The sequence below is a fragment of the Squalius cephalus genome (genome assembly GCF_949319135.1).
Source record: "Squalius cephalus genome assembly, chromosome: 22".
In the NCBI taxonomy this organism is placed as follows: domain Eukaryota; kingdom Metazoa; phylum Chordata; class Actinopteri; order Cypriniformes; family Leuciscidae; genus Squalius; species Squalius cephalus.
Window position 1 is genome coordinate 1,350,176 of NC_137143.1, and position 21,322 is coordinate 1,371,497.

The window sequence follows — 21,322 nt, forward strand, 5'->3', positions numbered from 1 at the left end:
TATTAATATCAGTGATACTGGCCTTCATTCATAAAAATATGCCATTAAACAATTATTTAAAATATACTGTCTTTATGTTGTTTCTACATTACAGTGGAAATTGAGTCTCACTTTATTTAAATTTTATTTACACACAAAACATTAATGGCTAACATTTTTGACTTTATAAAATGATTCTCTCAAGTCTTGGCAATCGGCCCCTATTAAACAATAAAAAAGTAAAAAATCTTTTTCTTATACATAGTTTAGTAGCCTACTCTTCTTTTTGGTAGAATTTATCATTATAATCAACTTAATTATTTTCAAAATTATTATTATTATTAATTATTTTGTATCACCATAGTCCCTAAATGTATGCAAATGCAGGATACAAATCGAAAACATTTTCACCCATTTTATGCTTGGTTGGAAAAACACGTCACAATTTTCCTCATTTGAATAATTAATGCGCAGAATAAAGGGGCGGGGCCTGGTTGAGTTAGTTAGTAGTGTGTTAAACTGGCGGTTATGGTAAGGGGCGGGACATTTCCCAAACACACTCGAAGCGCTCGACCAATCACAACACACTGCTCCAGCCGACCAATCAGAGCACAGTGCGCTTTTCAGAAGGCGGGGCTTCATAGAGACAGGAAGTAAACAGAGCGTTACTGACAGACTGGGAAGAGAGGAGCCGCAACAATGGAGAATGAGAGGAAAATATGAAAAAGGCAAAATAGATTTCTAAATATATCAGGCGTCTTGGGGCCTATATGATATTATGCATTCAAATAATTAACATTGCATTACAAATTCTAATCAGCACATGCTTTCCATAATGCACTGACTAATGACTCATTATCCTTCACACAAAACCTCCTCGTCAGTAGTGTGTGTTCTCATGGTTGTCATCGCACCTGTCTGTCTGAGAAACTCTTCTCTAACGACAGCGGCTCCTGCACCAGCTGGACCCCCTCCAGGAAGCAAAGGGCAGGGAAGCAGAACCAATAATAGAAATGATATTTCTTCAGATCCTGGATCAACAAAAAGACCGGTCAGACACAAATGAAAAATGACAGGCCATTCATTTATAGGGACAGTGTTGGCATACAAACCGCAAATGTCAAGAGGATGAATTTGTTTAGGACTGAGGAGTCGTCCAACGCAGCGCCCGACTGAATAGCGCTCCAAATCTGACAAGAAGACAACAACATTATTAGTATTAATTAAGCTGACATTACCAGAAATAATTTCTAATGTAGTTTATGCAAGGGGTTCTCAATCTAGTAGATGCAACAGACCCCCATATATGATCAATCTCACTCTGATCTTCTTCCTCAAATTGAAAAGGCAACTATAAATTGTGTATGCGGCCTGTTATAGTCTAATCTGTGCCTCCAGGTTCATAATGAACCGAAAATATCTTAAAACTTCTCATAATAACATAAAAGGTCTCTAACATTGTTTTGCCCCATTGCTTTAGCAAAGTATCTGTCATACGCTCTAAAATCGAAAGAACGATATGGCTTTGTGCCCTAATTATACAGCAAAATACTGTGATTTAATTATATATATTCTGTTTGCGCTGCGTGTTTGGGAGTGAACTCTCACGCGATCAGCTCGTGACCCGGTGTTTCACAGTGAGTGAATGCAGTGAACTCATCTCTGCACGTGCCGTGAGTTCAGCGTGCATTTGGGAACGAAACTGGAACCATTACGCATTATTTTCACATTTGCATAATTTTTGTGGGAAGATGATTGCAGCATTTCACTAGATTTGTACAGAGAGGTTTTCACAGAAACGGTAGTTTTCCGCCAAAATAAAAGCTCAAGGGATCATTTCTTGCAAGTGAAGAAATTAGAACAAAAGTAGTGTATTTTCCCTACTGTAGCATGAAGTAAAAATATACTTATGAATTAATATATAATATATACTCATTTATTTTAAAATGCATTCATTTTTGTTTTGTTTTTACAATATATGGCTATTACTGTCATAGAAATAATAATAATAATACAAAATTGAGTTTTGAATTATTAAGTTTTTCTTCTACTCACTTTAGTACTGTACTATTAATTTGTTTATTTTAATCCAATTTGTATTATTCATTTTAATCAATTTATTTTTAATTTAACTTTTACAATTCATTTTAATCTATTTTTACAATTCATTTTCTTCATTTATTAATATCAAATGCTTTATTATATTCTAATAAAGCATTTGATATTAATAAATGAAGAAAATGAATTGTAAAATGCTTTATATTCTAATATTTATTTCAATTTATTTTATTCATTTATATCTTGTATTTATATCATTTTAATCTATTTTTTATTGATTTTAATCCTATTTTTTATTGATTTTAATCCTATTTTTTATTGATTTTAATCCTATTTTTTATTTATTTAAAACATTTTTACACTGTTTTTCCCTGAACATTTCCCGTCTGAAAACCCCAGCTTTATGCACATCCAAAAGTACGACATTTTGTGCATTTACACTGTGAAAAACAAATTCACTAAACAATTGTATAACTTTTGAGCACAGAATTCAAAATTGAGTCATTGATAATTTTTTCCAGCACATAAACATCTGTATTATTACAGACCGGGCTTTATTCGCAAAGCTCAGCGCTAACTGGCCACTGCTATTATTAGCGTGTATATAAGAACGCGGGCGGCAAACGCAATTGTATTAAGAAGATGACAGTCATTTATCAAATGCTGAAGAAGGATGTTCAGCATCCAGATCCGCAGTCAAAAGAAAGTGCATAATTAGTTTAGCGAGCACAGATAAAACACACACTATCAGCAGGCGTAATTAATTATGAGCCGCTCCACCTCATCGGCTGCTTTATCCAGGAGCGCTTTCTTATCCGTGGATCTGAAGGCTTCCAGTGTGTTGGTGTTGTAGAGCGTTCCCGGAGCCGGACAGCAGCGAGCAGGAGTGGGTCCATCACTGAAACACAGCAGTCATGCACTGCATTATATGCTTTTGGGTAAATTACATACACTATATGCAATATTCAGTTCTTTTATCATTATAAGTGTGACGAGTAATATATACTATTTGCAGCCCTCATTTGTTATATTCATTTTGTTTTGAAAAACTCTCCAAATTTGATGTGGTGCAAACATCTAATTGTTCAAAAAGTATTGTTGTTTGTATTAATATTTAATAATGATATTTATCAATTCATAAATATCACATATCATATATTTTTTGGGGGGTTGCACCATAAGCATCAAGTTGTTAACATGCGTCAATAAATGTTGAAATTAACATTAACTAAAATTGATAAATGCTGTAGAAGTATTGCTTATTGTTAGATCATGTGAACTAAAGTAGTGCTGTTAAGAGATGGAACCTTATTTTAAATCAAATTAACTTATATAGTAATATTAGAAAAATTAAAGTCACTTTTGTCTCAAAGTCTCTTCTGCTCACCAAGGCTGCGTTTATTTGATCAAAAATACAGTAATATTGTGAAATATATTACAAGTCAAAATAATCAGGGTTTTTTGTAACATACTTTAAATAGGGCAGTCAAACGATTAATCGCATCCAAAATAAAAGTTTGTGTTTACATAATATATGTGTGTGTATGGAGTATAATTATTTTCTATATATAAATACACACACATGCATATATATTTAAGAAAAATGTGTTATTTATATGTAAAATATTTATATATAATATAAATTATATATAATATAAATATATATACACAGTATATACATGCAAATATTTCTTAAATATATACATGCATGTGTGTGTATTTATATATAGAAAATAATTATACACCATACACACACATATATTATGTAAAAACAAACTTTTATTTTGGATGCGATTAATCGCGATTAATCGTTTGACAGCCCTAATTTTTAAATATAGTTTATTCCTGTGATTTTAAGCAGCGAATCAGCATATTAGAGAAATTAAGCTGGAAATTCAGCTTTGCATCACAGGAATAAATTACATTTAACTGTATATTCACATAGAAAACAGTTATTTTGAATTGTAATAATATTTCACAATATTACTGTTTTTTGATAAAAAAAATGCTGTCTTGAACATAAAAGAGCTGAAGAGACTTCTTTATAGAAATATTCATTGTAGCTTTTATTTATATATATATATATATATATATATATATATATATATATATATATATATATATATATAAATAAAAGCTACAATGAATATTTCTATAAAGAAGTCAATATATGTATTGAGAATATTATATAATATTCTCAATAGAGAAGTCAATATATATTTTGAGAAAAAGAGGGATTCAGGCGGTTATATGAGGTCAGCTTTGCCAGACTTCGGCGCCGCCTGTGCAATTGCTCACCCATCATAAATGTTAAATTAATCCTACTGAAACAATCCTTAAGGATTTAATTGGCAAGAAAAAATAACTAATTTCACAAGTAACAGACGTGATATTGGAGGCATTATCCAAGGCTTTGAGAATAACCAACTACATTACATGCTTATAATATGCAAAACTTACGCTTCAAATGCGCTGAACTCCAGTGTCAAGCGTGTCGGCAAGCCATCAGGATCACCTGCAATATATCACAAAACATCTGCAATATATCACAAAACATCTGCAATATATCACAAAACATCTGCATTATATCACTGCTTAAAGGTGCATTACGTATTCTTTTTACACATCACTTTTGCATGATGTGTCAGTATAAATCCAAGAGAAAATGCCAGATTGGTTGTTTGGGAAGTGTAAGTGAAACACAAAGGTGTTCAGAATAGCACACTACTACTCTATTAATATTCCTGCGGTGTTCAGCATGTAGATTGTGTGCAAAATGTACATGTTTTTTATGCATGCTAAGCTGCACAAATGATCATTAAAAGATCACGATCTGGATTCAAACACACACATGATATTATTCCTAAATGATTCGGCTCGATGTCTATTAAAGCTTTGATAAGTCGGATCACAGTGAACATTCAGATCTGAGTTCTGATCCAGAGAGAGCCGTTGTCATGTAAAGATGTGAAACCGCTTCACAAACAGTCTTTTCAACACACAGTATCATTAATTCTGTCTTACAATCATTCAGATTATCACAGAAGTACTGAGAGACAAGTTTATAGATATAAACACTGATGTCTACGGTAGAGATCAAAATAGAGTAAATAACAATTACATCGTTACACCAGTAGGTGGCGACAAGTGACTGATAACATTTTTATTGTCCTTGAATCATCACTTATTCAAGAGATTTGTTCAAAAACGCTGATTCATCCAGTAATGAAACAAGTGAAGACTTTATGGGCCCTATTGTAATGATCTGAAACGCAAGTATCAAACGCGAAACACAAGTAACTTTGTGGGCGGATCTCGGCGCTGTTGCTATTATACCGGCGGGATAAATGACTCTTGCGCCCGACGCAAATCTAAAATGTGTTGGTCTGAATCGCTTCATTACTCATAGGTGTGGTTTGGGCGTAACGTGAAATAAACCAATCAGAGCGTCATCTCACATTCCCTTTAAGAGCAGGCGCGCTTGTGCCATGGCGGATTGCTATTATAACGGTGGATTTGCCAGGAGCGGTTCACAGCCGAGGAGACCGACGTTCTCGTCAGGGCCGTAAAACACAGAGAAGTGACATTGGGGATGGAGAAACACACCCAGATTAGCTTCGCTTAAACAGGCGTATGATAATTTGGGTAAATGTGTAAGCTAGATTTATGCCTATTTTTCACATCGTCATGGACACCACAATAATTTCCCTCGTGTGGAATATTTTTCCTTGTAATAATGTATGATTTGAAAAATGTGAACTGCTGCGTCTGTGTAGATGAGAGAAGCAAAGTGTGTGTGTGTTGTGCACACGCTACATTATGGCCAAGCATGCGCCCTTAAAATAGCATCTGAATAACACGCCACTGACTTTAGACGAGGTTTTTCCTGGTCAGTGGAGGAATTGTTTTCTGAAACTGCAAAATAGCACCAGGGAACGTTTGCGCCGGAACACGCCTCCTCTCTTCGCTGAACCGCCCCCGGGAGCGCAAGTTCATTCCCTAATTTACCGACGTGCGTCTGTGGAGGGAAAAGTCCGCTGTGCGTCGGGAGCAAAATAGGAATGATACATGCGTCAATGATACATGAAGTCAATTGTGCTGGGTGCAAGATAGGGCCCTATGAGTTATTGAATCATTCATTCAAACTGATTAAAAAAATAATTCAAATAAATTAAATGTTTTAAAAGGACTTAAATAGACTAAATGTTGACTAAATAGACAATTAACATTTTATCAGAACATTTAGTAAATTACGTTGTTTTGTTTAGTTCAGAATCACAAAAAAATTGTGATTCTCAGTTTATCCAGAATCGTGCAGCTCTAATCCATGAATGACCTTCTGCATTTATCAAAACCACACTATCGCTCCGTCTTGAACACAGCTGATGTATTCAGAAAGGAATCTGCTTGTTTCCGGGTCCAAACGCTCTTTCAGACGCCAGAAACAAACAGCAAAAGCTGCTAATACACACTCGCTGTGTGCTGTAATAAAACCACAATATATCATCATCCTAACCTTTAACTCCATACCAGAATCTCAGACGGCCAGACAGTGACTCATCTTTGATGAATCTTTCAAATGTTTATTTCTGCGACGCTATGAGAGACTGTAGTGTAAACCGAGTTTTAATAAGCTTGGACCCAGAAACTGTATTCCTTACATCAGTAAGTCACCATGAAATCAAAATCAACAGTTCTCGTTATTATATGGAATATTGCAGTGTTTATTATAAATGATTTATCAGTGCACATCATTATTGTTTTAAAGTCCCCCTGTGGTCAACAATTTCATCCCTTAAAACTCATCTTTGATCACCAAAATGACATATTAAACGTTTTTCTCCTTAAAAAAAATGCCTTAAAATATCTTGAATGTAACTCGACACCCTTGCCTCATTTAGTATGCGCGGTTCTATGAATATGCAAATGAGCCCCGCCTCCACTCACTCCCTCAGCTCAGAGATCCACTGGTTGACGATCACACGTTGATCTGATTGGTTACAAGGTAGTTTGTGACGTCAGAAACACCAGCGATTTCAAAGCGTGTTTTTGAGACTGTCTTTGGTTCACTGCAGTTTTAAGGAGGAAATACTCAGCAATGCTGTCGACTTATGAATTTACACATGCTTTGTCTTAAAGCAGATTAAAAACACCACATAGACACATAAACAACATTAAAAGCTGGATTTCACCACAGGGGGACTTTAAATTTGAAATTCGATTATGAGAAAGGTTTCTACATAACAAAACTATTTCACCATACAAACATTATATATTATTTTTTATACAGCAGTTAGTTCTGGTTCTCGACTCTGATTGGCTGAGTGTCTTATCTAGCCGTGCGATATACTACTAATATCACATTGAAACCGTTTCACAGTGTGTATCACTCCGCGTGTTTCTGCCGGATCTACACTGGCAGCATTTCTCACAGAAAGCGTCAAGGTTGGAGGAGAAAACGAAAACCCACTGTGCTTTTTCAAGTACTACCATTACTGTGCCACATAATAGAGTTTTTTAGGTGAGAATGCAGTTGTTTAGACCTCATATGCGATTTTAGTCGCTTTTGGAGATGCGAGCTCCAGGCCATTAGCGCTCATATACTTCAGATTGACTTTCGTCTAAGTGGAAGCTCTCCTGGCTGCATATCAGGATCATAATTATATGGCTGAGGTCCATCATACGAGTGAACATTAACAATTTCCTCAGCGTCCGAACTCTCATTGCGATCCATTGCTTTCGTATTGTTTAAATTGGCCGCACTCACTCCCGTTACGTCACTTCCGGTTTGACATTTTTCAGATGCGGAAGTAAAATTCTCATCAAAAGGACTCCAGAAGCCTTTATAGCGTATTTATAAGTATATATTTAAAGACAATCTAGTTCATTGACTCACTGGGGGCTCTAACCTGCAATATGCCCGTTAAAGCAGATTAAAAACACCACACAGACACATAAACACTATTAAAAGCTGGATCTTCACCGCAGGGGGACTTTAAATGCATGTTCCCTCATAATCTTGAATCAGAATAAGTTCCTCTTGCAGCGTCTCTTCTCTTCTCTGATGATGGGGGCAACCTGTCACTCACATGAGATCAGCCAATAGCAAACCACAACCATCCAACCAGTTCCCCACAGACACACTCAAGCCCCGCCCACATCTGTTCTTGTTCTGGAAGCGTTTCACTCGGATATACGACACAATACAGAAGAATAGACCAGCGAAACCTCCCACACTCACCGTTATAGTAATAGCCTTTGATGTTTTTGGGGCTTTCGTCTAAGTGGTAGTCGTTGAGCTTCTTCTGGGTGAGCTGATGCCAGAATCCGGCCTCCAGGGCGCTGGAGAACGGGGAAAACTGCAGTTTCGGGGCGGCCGTCGATCCAGCTGCCATCAGGACTGATGTTTGATTCTTCACACACTGCCATAAGAGACAAGACACAGGGAGATGAGACTGAATAATGCACATACAAATATTCTGTCCTGATTTAAATATATATATATATTATAATAAAACAAAAGTCCCTCTGTGGTGAAAATCCAGTTTTTAATGTTGTTTATGTGTCTATGTGGTGTTTTTAATCTGCTTTAAGACAAAGCATGTGTAAATTCATAAGTCGACAGCATTGCTGAGTATTTTCTCCTTAAAACTGCAGTGAACGTTTTTCGCTAAACATTTTAAACATTTTAATATGTCATTTTGGTGATCACAGATGAGTTTTAAGGGACAAAATGATTAACTATACAGGGGGACTTTAAGGACAATATTATAATGTAGAGTGATAGCATGACAAGAATATATATTGGATACATCAAAATAAAATACAATAAAATAAAGTAAAATATACTCTTAAAATATGATCCTCAATTCTCTTAGCCTGATATTATTTTCTTATAAGAACACATTTAAATTCCTGTTAGATTCGAAATGTGGAAGTATTGAAAAAGTAGTTCCCATTTTTTCACTTCAACAGGCTTGTCTGTCTATATTAATAAGAAATTTAATGTTGTACTAATCTGACAACATGTCTATACAACTTGTCAACATAATAAAAGTAAAATCTGCGTTCTTTAGGATTGTAATGTCAGTAAATACTGTCTGCTTCGTTAAAAAGCATTGCGTCTCTTTCAGTGTGTGTGTGTGTGTTTGTTTTAACAAACTGCAGTAAACAGCAGGATATTTGACATATATGATCTGTGACAATTATTGTCATGTAAATGATAAACACAGAGTAAAAGCAGCAACTAATACATAGCATGGAAACATCACTTACCAGACAAACACTTCCTGGTTGATGTCATGTGATCACTGTCATCCCACACGCATGCGCAGTTGGTTTGTTTTGGTATTGCAAAAGAGCTTACAAATGACTTAACGCTTATTTAATAATACGCAAATCGACAGCATTAAATACGTGGTGCAGTTTTCGCTGGTGTAACGACTTTGAAATGCTTTATCTTCAACATTTTGACATCTTTAAAACAATGCTCAGTGTTTAACCGAAGAACAATGTTAGCAGACACGCTTTTCTGCTAAATGTTTTAAAGCGTCATATTATCCCGCATTTATAAACAATGAGAAAATGTTGGCGAATAACGTTACGAGCTGCTTACACGCTTTAGATGACCGACAAACCTCTTAAGGAGAGTGTCCAAAAAGAGTCTTATGGTGCCAAAACCATCGAATAAAAGACAAAACCCCAAAACAAAAGGAAAACACAGACGAGTAGACAAGAAAACACGGACAGAAACTTATAAACGCTGTTCCTTTTCATTGTTAACCCTATGAAAGATGAATGAGCTGGTTTGTCATGTGCACAGCAGACGATCAGTGAACGAGCCAGAAAAACCAGCTGATGCCTCAGATACTGACACACTTACTGAACAAGCTTTCCTCAGATCTGCTTTATAACAGCTCGTTTCCTTCGCCAAATAAAAACATACAAAGGAATTTGCGACTTTTCCCCCTCCAAATTCTGAGTTAAGCCTACATCTAGCCATTTTGCTAATATCAGAATTCGCAATTTTGATAAAAACAGAATTCTGATTTTATAGCTCTCAAATGCAAGGTACAAACTCGTAATCCTGGGCTTTATCTTAGCACTTTTTTTCTTGGAATTCTAAGTTCACATCTTGCAGAAACTCTTTCAAACAAGAGATCACAAAACAAGAAAGCTTATAAAAACAATAAAAATGTTGAAACTTTATAAACTCGTGTACCCTAACTGCCCTAATATTATATAGGCTACTGTACCACCTTTTTATCCCAGTATTTATTTTTATTTTATGTATTATAATTTGTTTTACATACATGTTCATTTTAAATTTTAGTTATTCTTTGTCTTGTACTTTTTGCATTCTTGTCTAGGCTAATTGAACTAAATAAAAAATAAAAAAGTTCACATCTCACAATTCAGTTTTTTCCCCCCATCACGGAATAACAAGATAAAAAAAATATGATTTGTGACTTTTTCATCGTAATTGTGAGTTTACATCTTTCAATTAATTTTTTTTTTCTCAGAATTTTGAGTTTACATCTCGCAATCCTTACTTTTTTGGGGGGGAATTTTGAGTTTACATCTAACAATTCAGATTTTTTTTTTATGAGTTTATATCGTGCAATTGTGTCTTTTTTTTCTGGATTCTGAGTTTAGGCTACATCTCACAATTCAGATTTTTTTTTAATGAGTTTATATCGTGCAATTTTGTCCTTTTTTCTGGATTCTGAGTTTACATCTCGCAATTCAGATTTTTTTTTAATGAGTTTATATCGTGCAATTTTGTCCTTTTTTCTGGATTCTGAGTTTACATCTCGCAATTCAGATTCCCCCCCCCCCCCCTCAGAATTGTGTTTATGTAGTGCAATTTTTACTTTTTTTTTTCAATTTTGAGTTTACGTCTTACAAGTTTTACTTTTTGAGTTTAAATCTTAGCTATATCTCACAACTGCAAGAAAAATGTCAAAACAACCTTTTTCTTATTGCGTGGTAGAGACAAGCCTCCAGGCTTCAGTCTCAGTGGAGACGAGCAGCGTCATCAGGCTGTGATTATTAACTCCTAGGCTAATCTAAACGAGATGTGAATCCAGAAATTTAAATCACTTTTAGTGTAATGCATTTGCAATGGAAGACAATCATCCAGGAATGTGGGATCACAAATAAATGATACAGATATGAAACTGTCAGTATGAAGTTTACCATTCTTAAACATTGTGCATGTTCACATTTAAAGTCATTTCTCAACTGGAAATGTTTCACAATATTTCAATAAAGCAGTCTTTACCACAAGATATAAAGTATGTTAAACACAAGTTCATACCCAGTAAAGTCACACTTAAAAAAAGACAATAACCTTGCAGATCAAATAAGACTTTTTAATGAATCATTCATAATAATTCATAATATATATATACACTATATAATTATAATGGAAATGTTTCATTTTAAATGTTTAGGCGTCCAATATCTGTACATCACTGCACACACTTCTTGATTTTTGTTTCCACTATTTTAACGTTTTATGAAAGTTGAATGACCGTCTGGCCATCTCAGATTTCTGAAGTTTAAAGGTTGTCCGCCTTATTGTTCAACGGGGACGTAAGCTGTTTTCTGTGAATGTGTAGATTCAATCAGACTCAGATTCATTAGCCGCTACAGCGAAATAACTGGAAGAATATCAAAATGTAGCCTAAATAATAAAAAAAGAAATAATAATGAAATGTAAATGAATGAATTAGTCAGATGATCATGATTTTTCAGTATTATACACACTGTGAGTATATTTTAGCACCGTTTGTCCTCTGCTTTTGACGTTTAGCAGAAACAGTGACGGACTTAATAAGCTTAATAGGTTCAGTTGATAGGAATTAAATTGCATTATATATCTAATGGACCTCATTTCCCATGTAAACTCCTACACAGACCTCAGAGAGCTGAATGAGGCATGCATTTCTCCCAATAAAGGTCCGCAATATTGGAAATAGAAGACATTCTACTTTAAAGAAAAGATTTTTATGGAAAGACCGGCAGTTTTGTTCAACCAATCATGAGGTTTAACAGAAAGTGACAGGCCCTAATTGAGGGCTGGCAATGCGAACTGTTCGAAAAAAAAATGAAATATGAAAGAGACTAAGCATTGCAATTATTATATGCATGTATAGGATAATTGCTTTCCCATAACTTGAAGCCTTTGTAGTTCATTTCATCATCACATGTTTTGTATGTGATATAGAGGCAGTTTCACATTCACCGTTTTACATTGTTCATCAACCAGAAGCATACATGTCTAAAAAAAGGTATTAAAAAGGTTTAATGTCTTCACATTTTGCAGTTTAATGAGTTACATTAGATGTTGCACTTTTGTTTAAATCATCACTCTGTCCATCATTTAAGTACTTTTTTTATTAAAACAAAAATGAGTTGAAATGCATTGCACTGTAAATCAACCAGGAGTTCCATGAATACAGGCAATTTGTGGATATATACATAACATAGACCATCCTTTAGGTCGCACGCCATTCCCAACACACTTCATTATGGAATTTCACCTGTATGTATTTCCCAGCTCTGTGAGGATAGTGTGCATTAGCGCCTGACCAAACTAGATTTAATTAAACTCCCTGTTAAATATGTATGCACTGCACATGCTACTTCAACATAATTAATGTCAGGCCATTTCCAGACAATATTCTACATTAAAGGTGTCCTATTATGTCCTTTCATGAGAGTCTTAATGTTGTTTCCGGCTGTTACTAGAACAGGTTTTCCTGCTTGAATGTTGATTATTCTCCTCATATTCTCCATTGTTGCGGCTCCTCTCTTCCCAGTCTGTCAGTAACGCTCTGTTTACTTCCTGTCTCTATGAAGCCCCGCCTCCTGAAAAGCACAATGTGCTCTGATTGGTCGGCTGGAGCAGTGTGTTGTGATTGGTCGAGCGCTTCGAGTGTGTTTGGGAAATGTCCCGCCCCTTACCATAACCACCAGTTTAACACACTACTAACTAACTCAACCAGGCCCCGCCCCTTTATTCTGCGCATGAATTATTATAATGAGGAAGAAACTCAAGACTACACTGGAGGCGTTTCAGGCGTTTCACAGACACTGATATAGAGAAGAACTCCCGCTGGAAATGGTTGTTTTAATGAGCAACATAGGTGCTTCAATACAACCAGTTTTAAAACACTGTATTGAATACGTTTTTAATGTAATCTGATGCAGATTGCAGACGTGTCAAGCTGACACTCAGCAATAAATAACAAAATGGTAACACTTTACAATAATGTTCATTAGTAAACTACATTAGTTAGCATGAACTAATAATGAACTGCACTTATTAATCTTTGTTAATGTTAATTTCAACATTTACCAATACTTTATTAAAATCTTGTTAACATTAGTTAATGCACTGTGAACTAACATGAACAAACAATGAACAGCTGTATTTTTATTAACAAAGATTAACTAATACAGTAACAAATGTATTGCTCATGGTTAATAAATATTAACTAATGAACCTTATTGTAAAGTGTTACCAACGAAATTGCTCTGTACTGACAAGATCACAAGCATGGCAGAACAACCGATGTACAAACATGTCACAAATGGATCAGATCTCCTTATCTATCAATGTAAAAAATCTTTTTGAACACCCTTTTGAAGTTTTCATTGCACAGTGGGTATATGAAGGGATTGAGAGTGGAGTTGATGTACCCAAGCCAAATGGTGAACATATGAAGGTCGTGATGCACACAGGTCTCGCACAAGGCCATGACCATGAACGTGATGAAGTACGGGATCCAACACACCATGAACACACCGATGATGAAGCCCAGTTGCCGGGCGGCTTTACGCTCCTTGCGGATCCGCATGCTATGGATGCTCTGCTTGGACTGTTCGCAGAACTTCTGCCATGTTTGTTTGGCGGGAAGCGAATCGTTGGCGTTTAGCGGCGGGCTGTTCTCGGCCCACGGTGACGGCGGGGATGGAGGCGTGTTCTGAGTATAACTGTGAGTGTCCACCGTCTGCTCACCCTCACTGATGTTCCCCACGGAGTTTGGCACTAGCACATTGCAGTCATTCACATTTATGAAGGTTTCGGTGCTGTTCTCCGGCTGCAGAAAGGCGAGAGATAAAGATGGCGGGCATTCGGCGATCGTTTCCCCATCATTATCGATCTGAAATGAACTTTCAGGGTCTTGTACGCTCTTTCTAATGCGTTTCGAAAGTCTGAACATCGGTTTCTTCTTGTAGCAACTCTTCCTCTTCGTCTCCGACAAGGAATCAGGGTTGTCTCCATTATTGACTCTCGGCTGTTCAAGACTGTATTGATCCAGAAGACCCTCGTTTTGAGAATACGCCTGATTCTCTCTCTCCGAGGCTTTGGTTATCTTTAACTGAAGTCCGTTCGCCAGCGTGTCATCCGCTTCGGTTTTCACCATGGGACCGGCAAAGTTCTCCCACTCCCTGTAATGATCCCGGACCGCGATGAAAATCTGCGAGTAGAACAGAAGCATTAGAAACGAAGGGATGTAGAAGTTAAGAATGGCGGTCAGAACTTTAAACCACGTCACTAAGCGAAAGTCCGTGTCGCACTGGTTCTCCAGTTCAGGTTTCCGATCGACCCGGGCAAACATCCGCCAGCCGAGGATAGGAACGATCCAAGTCATTGAGAGAAGCCACGCACTGCAAATCAACAGTGTTGCTCTCCCTCGTGTCCGGTACTTCAGATACTGTAATGGGTGTCGTACGGATCGGTACCTGTCCAAGCAGAGGATGAACAAACTGAAAATGGACGCCGTGCTCGCAACATAATCCATGACTAACCAGAACTGGCAAATAACGTGACCAAGCTTCCACTCGTCCTCCAGAAGGTACACCAGATTCAAAGGCATGACTGTGGCCCCGACTATAAGGTCTGCTATCGACAGGCTGACGATGTAGAGATTCCCAACCGTGTGTAAAGTCCGTTCCTTCCTCACGGCGAACAGGACCAGCAGGTTCATGATGACCGTCAGGAGGGACAGTGTCCCGAGGAGGATCCCCAGCACCGCATTGTTCATGTGATGGTGGAACGGGACAGACGTGTTCGTGAGAGTCGTGACGTTGGGCTCGGGGGGTTCGTGAAGGATGCGCTTGACTTGGCTGTTCGTGGCGGTGAGTATCGTAGTGGCCTCCATTGGGCAGTCCGACGTGTCACATGACGTCAAAGTTGTGAGAAAGCACATAGTCCCTTTGGGTTTTAAAATTCATATCCAAACGGGAGTTTCTGGAAAACAAAACCAAAGAGAATGCATCAAAGTAGTGCATTGAATTAATGTGCGCACACTCTTAACAATAAAGGTTTCCGAAAGGGGGTTTTCACAGCGATTTCACATTTTTGGTTCCTCAAAGAACTTTCCCCTGACAGCAACACAGGGTTTGTTTACACCTGGGGCCTCATTTATAAAACTTTGCGTAGGATTTGCGTCAGAAGTGGCGTACGGATGAAACATGGGACGTGCGTACGCACAGAAATATTCGGATTTATAAAACCGTGCGCACGCACATCCTACGCAGTTTTCCCTTAATAAATCACAATCAATTCTAAATGTAGCTTTTGCGGCTTCATGTCACGCCCATAGTTGCCCATAAATAGTCACAAGTTAATATTCATCGATTGCGAAATCATGGCAAACACAGAGAGGAAAACCAAGAAACGTAACTTCACTCAATGTGAAGTAGAAATTACCGTTGGCGAGGTGGAAAAGAGGAGTAAAATGTTGTTTGGAGGGCACAGTGTGGGCATTACTAATGCCAAAAAGGCACTTGAGTGGCAAAAGGTTGCAGACGCCGTTAATGCTGAAGCCTCACAACCTCGGACCGTGGCCGAAATAAAAAAAGAAATGGTCGGACATCAAAGTCGATGCAAATAAGCTACAGATGTGTTATGAGGATGAATTGCATAACATGCCAATATTATTGCATAACATATTTCACTTTTCTTTTTGCAAATATGTGTTAATATGCATTTCTGTTTTAATCTTTGTTTGATTTTGTTTGTTTTACACTGCAGATCGATCAAACGGGTGTTCGTGTAGGCTGTTAATTGTAAGACTTGCTTTGTGAAGTCTTCATGTTATTCATGTTAATTATTGCGTAGAGAGCGGCGTACACCTTCTTTTGTGCGTACGCAACGTTTATAAATGAGGCCCCTGGTCACTTCATGTGTTTTCTCAGATCGGATAGCTATCCGGTCGTGAAAAAAACAGGTGTAAACGCCCTCCGAAACGCATTCGAGACGGATTTAAATCCCATCGCTCAAACCACATCAGGAGTTGGTCTGACGAAACTAGTGTAAATGCATCTGGTTGTTGAAACCACATATGTAAATTTTACTCCTTCCAAAATGTTAGAAAATAAATGTGTGAGAGCATTTTATAGGCTCTATGACATGATATAGCCAGATACCACTGATGAATCTGTGTATCTCTTCAGCCAACACGCAGACCACAAATAAAACAGAGCAAGTCGCAGACGCTCAAAACACAATCATCTTCATTAAACATATAGTGAGACTAAATGATCTTACAGCGCTGTTGATGCGCTCTCTCCTTATGTGGTATTTGATCTTGAAATTAGCTGATGATCAATAAAATGCAGCTCATATCTCTTGCTTTCGCTGACGTGAAGTCCGTTAAATCTGCATATAGCGCTGGAATTGAAGATCGGATTTATATCCGTTTTGCAGAGACACTTTTATGAGGGCAAGTGTAAACAGAACCGTTTTAACAAATCGAATAGCTATCCGATCAGTAAAAACGCATGAAATGATCAGGTGTAAACAGGCCCAGAGTGTCGGCCCAGATCCGGCCCACATCCACACGTACCAGATGTGGGCCGGATCTGTGCCGACACAATGTTGCTGTCCGGGTTGCACTGTCATCTGCAGTGTTTGTTTCAGATCCTGGTGCGTTTTCTCCCTTAAAGGAATAGTTCACTTAAAAATGGAAATTCTGTCATCATTTACTCACCCTCGACTTGTTCAAACCTGTGTGAATTTCTTTCTTCTGCTGAACACAAAAGAAGATATTTTGAAGAAAGTTGGAAACCAGAAATGATGGACCCCATTACTATTTTTTTTTCCTACTATGGAAGTCAATGGGGTTTGTTTACCCATATTCTTCAAAATACCTTCTTTTCTGTTCAGCAGAAGAAAGAAATTCATACATGTTTGAAACAAGTCGAGGGTGAGTAAATGATGACAGAATTTTCATTTTTAAGTAAACTATTCCTTTAAGGCATATTTGAACATGGCAATCGCACTCAGATCTGCACCAAAACAATCACTCCGAGATCGCCTGGACGAGGCCTGATCGAAAACAAACTCAAGGGCGTTTCGTTTGAGGTGAGAAAGCAATCCGACCCAACGGACCATCATAATTCATAACGGGAAATGTGTTCGCATGTGAGACGACAGCAACAGATAAAGCCACAACATGCTCGCGGTCGCAGAGTGAACTTTACGCAGAGGAAACTCCGACCAGTTAGGGGCTGTTTACACGACACCGCTTTCAACTAAAACGTAAAACGTTTTATGTGTTTTGGCGGTTCATTTACACGACAACAGCGTTTTGGGTGCATGAAAACGCAAACTTTGAAAACGGGTTTCAAAGTGCAAGTTTTTGAAAATGGTCTCTGTGTAAACAACAAAAAACGCAAGAGAACAGAGAATGTCTAATAAGGGGAGAACTTCCACTCTCAGTGAACTTCCGGCTTCTGAACTGGTTGCAGTTCCACTCTGGCTCCACATGAGGGCGCTCACAGGACGAGTGCAGAATGAATGGAGGTCTATGGAGCTATACCCCTCAAAATCCACTTTTCTCAGGATATAATGTTTTGTCTAGTAATTTGAATGTTGTATTCGAAAGGAGATGCAAAGAAATTACACATTACTGGGTGTTAGATTTTTTAGAGTCACTAATTTGCTTTAAAAAGTCTTTTAAAATGTCAATGACGTCACACACATCTTACGACCAGAGATACTGCTTTACGGCAATCCTTCAGTCACTTTGGTGCTTTCAGCTCTGCACTTTCTTTTCTCTCGAGGCATCGACAACACAGCTGACACAGGTAAACACACGTGCTAGACGAGTTTTTGTTTTGTTGTTTTAAAAGACCACGCCGAAAATACACACACACACACACGATGCCATCAAGCGGTATCTCTGGTCGTAATCAGTCCTTCACCGACCAATCAGCGTTCATTAGCAGAATGCTAGCGTGTTATGGGCAACAACAACTCAACCTGTAAGAAATCAAAAGGACATAAGTACTCGTTCATTCAACTTTCGACCTTTAACCCATGTTGAACTTGCAAAAACCTACAATCAAATCTGAGATTTCTCAACGGCAATCGGGTGAAAGAGACACATTTAGCCGTCTAGCTCCATAGACTCCCATTCATTCTGCACTCATGGGCGATCGCCCCCAGTGGAGCTCTGGTGGAACTACAACCACAATTCAGTACAATAGGACTTAATAGGGAGTGGCCAGGCTCTCCGTAGACGGGCTCTGACACAAATCTCTGAAGACGATGACGTCATGCTCATGCATATTACGTGTTCAATCTATAGTGTTTCATCGCCATCTACTGGCCTGGCAGCAGAATACAGCGTTTTTAGTCATTTTCGCGGATCCATGTGAATGGGGATGGTTTGACAATGGTGTCGTCTGTACGCGGAAAACTCCAAGGAAAACCTTCTCCGTTTTAAGCATATCGTTGTCGTGTAAACGTTCCTTAAGAGGAAAGTTTTACTCACACGTGACTTGCATAAAACACAGTTTGGTATGCTTTGAAATGTTGCCAAACCAAGAAGAGAATGTAACACTGTATCAAATTAAGTTTAAGAATGCATTTTAAAAAATCTTCCAATCAAGCACCTGTATTTTTAAGAGTATACTGTGCATTTAATAATGTGTGATACACTGAGAGAAATGGTAATGGTTTTATTCAAATCAACAAGGTAAAATGGCTTTTTCATCTAATAATTACAGATTATCCATTTTAAGGTGTACAATGAATGGAGACATCCAACTTTTTGATGGTGTCAGTGAGTCATACAATCCACATATCTGAAATGTCATGAGCTCACGACAGCAGAGGCAAGCAGGTTCATTAAGCAGCAGCTGAGACCACGAATGTTCAGAAAATATGTGAGTCAAACAGTGTCTTGTTGCTAAGAGAGATGGTTTCGATCCATGCTTCACATGCCCTAGATCTTATCAAACCCTTCCCTGTGTCTTCTCTCGCCTCTCGTCTCAGGTTAGATCCGTGTTCTGTCTCTCTGGGAGTTTCGGCCGTCTACCCAATAAATGTGTTAGGTTATTGTTGTTGTAGTCAGGGCTATTCTTAACAAATTCATATTTCAGAACTGAGAACATAAAGTGCATGTTTGCACACATATAACACTTTCCATCTTTACTTTCATGTATCAGTTGCACGTGTAATATGGCAAATTTTGATGAGAGAAACCAGTGCATAATGTGATTTAGATGCCTTTCTTATGCATAAATGTTTTCCCTGTAATTCCAAAACTCTATAATTTTCTTTCGTCCACAAGCTGCTCTGAATAAGTGTGAATGAGTTTGATAGCAATGGCAGAATAAATGATCAATTACCTACTGTCTGATCCACATACCATGGCTTCAGAAAAACTGAAATATTGTGCACATGTAATTTTGGACGCCATTAATGCTGCTTTTTTGAAGCTTGATAGCCATGTGATCACAGTTTACTGTTGTTTTACTCAGAGCATGCATTTGTGTTTCACAAAATAAAGAAAGTCGTGATTTTGTTTCGTTTTTGGCTGAACTGTACCTTTAATGTTCACTTTAATCAGAATTTTATGTTTTGAAAATTTTTAAATCTTATGCTAAATTACTCATATTCATACAATAATGTTCAGTGCTGTTGATGCATGAGGAAAAGCCTTTTTTAAACCTGAACACATCATGATACAAAACAGGTCATGCTGTATCTAAAGAACTGACATTAGGAAGAACTGATTTATCACCGTTAATAATAATTATTATATCTTCCCATCGCACAGTAGCCTATAGCAACACGAAAATCAAGCACTTTAGTCTGATTTAGACATAAACACACAATGCATGGCCAAGAACACACGCATACACCAAATATTTACGCTTTTCTGTAAACTTGAGAGCTTAAAGATTTACAGCTTTGCACTCGATTTCTGAAGATCATCCAAACACACTTATAATGATTCCTCGACGCGTAATGTAAAGGGAAGCCGCGCTAATGAAACACTTTACGATGCGTAAAACTTACACGCGTTTCCTAAAGAGTTGTGCGTAAAATGTTTATCTCTCTCCTTTTACTGACAAACCGTTATTTCTTTCTCACTGGATGAAGATTCAGTGAGGAAAACGACTTCAGTCCGACACCTGTGGAATGCGTGAATCTGTGCGCGTGAAGTCCAATCATTCCATCAAAGCGCGCGCTGTGCGTACACTATTCACGAGAGCAAACAGCCTAGTCACTTTTACACATTCATTTAGCTCTAAATGTAATTAGGTAATTAGGAAACTTACCCTTCCGACTTGCAGTGAAATCTCAGCAGGAATGGGGTTTATCTCCACAGATTTGGTGAACTGGACTCTGACTGACGCCTTACTGCTCTGAGGAGTCTAATGAATGTCTCATAGATGGACCGGTGAGACACACACACACACACACACACACACACACACACACACACACACACACACACACACACACACACACACACACACACACACACACACACTCTGAGTCACTGTGTGTGTGTCTGGTTCACTATCTTTGTGGGGACTCTCCATAGACATAATGGTTCTTATACTGTACAAACTGTATATTCTCTCCCCTTACACTAACCACTAATTACACTAATCACACAAAACTTGCTGCATTTAAAAAAAAAAAAAAAAAAAAAAACATCACTATGTATGATTTATAAGCAGTTTTCCTCATGGAAATGTCCCCAAAGGACAAGGATTTCGGGTATTATCATTTTGGTGGGAACATTGTGTCCCCATAATAAAGAGAGAGAGAGAGAGAGAGAGAGAGAGAGAGAGAGAGAGAAATATATTATTTTCAATGACTTAAATATGACCTTTTATCTGTAATATAACAAGGACTCATATTTCAATGAGTTTACATTTCATCCTGTCACAAGCAATAATAAAGAAACTGACTTAATCTTATATGTAAACTCAAATGTAACACAGAATGATATATATATATATA

General features: G+C 37.6%; 2 protein-coding genes across 2 annotated transcripts in view; both read right to left on the minus strand.

Annotated features, from left to right (window-relative positions):
- The window catches only part of atg7 (ATG7 autophagy related 7 homolog), a 102,754-nt gene extending 92,813 nt beyond the window's left edge, over positions 1 to 9,941 (minus strand). Inside the window, exons 1-6 of the mRNA XM_079857230.1 lie at positions 9,313 to 9,941; positions 8,279 to 8,459; positions 4,498 to 4,552; positions 2,818 to 2,935; positions 1,092 to 1,169; positions 894 to 1,010 (exon numbers count right to left, since the gene is read on the minus strand). Coding sequence (XP_079713356.1) covers positions 894 to 1,010; positions 1,092 to 1,169; positions 2,818 to 2,935; positions 4,498 to 4,552; positions 8,279 to 8,432 — 522 coding nt within the window. The 5' untranslated portion in view covers positions 8,433 to 8,459; positions 9,313 to 9,941. The remainder of the gene's footprint in view (positions 1 to 893; positions 1,011 to 1,091; positions 1,170 to 2,817; positions 2,936 to 4,497; positions 4,553 to 8,278; positions 8,460 to 9,312) is intronic.
- A 3,711-nt stretch (positions 9,942 to 13,652) lies between these two features.
- On the minus strand, positions 13,653 to 20,694 carry hrh1 (histamine receptor H1; the record flags this gene model as incomplete). Its single annotated transcript, XM_079858022.1, has 2 exons — positions 20,629 to 20,694; positions 13,653 to 15,301 (listed from the first exon to the last, which is right to left on the minus strand). The coding sequence occupies exon 2, from the start codon at positions 15,258 to 15,260 to the stop codon at positions 13,653 to 13,655; it is 1,608 nt and encodes a 535-aa protein (XP_079714148.1). The 5' UTR covers positions 15,261 to 15,301; positions 20,629 to 20,694.
- Between the last annotated feature and the right edge of the window lie 628 nt (positions 20,695 to 21,322).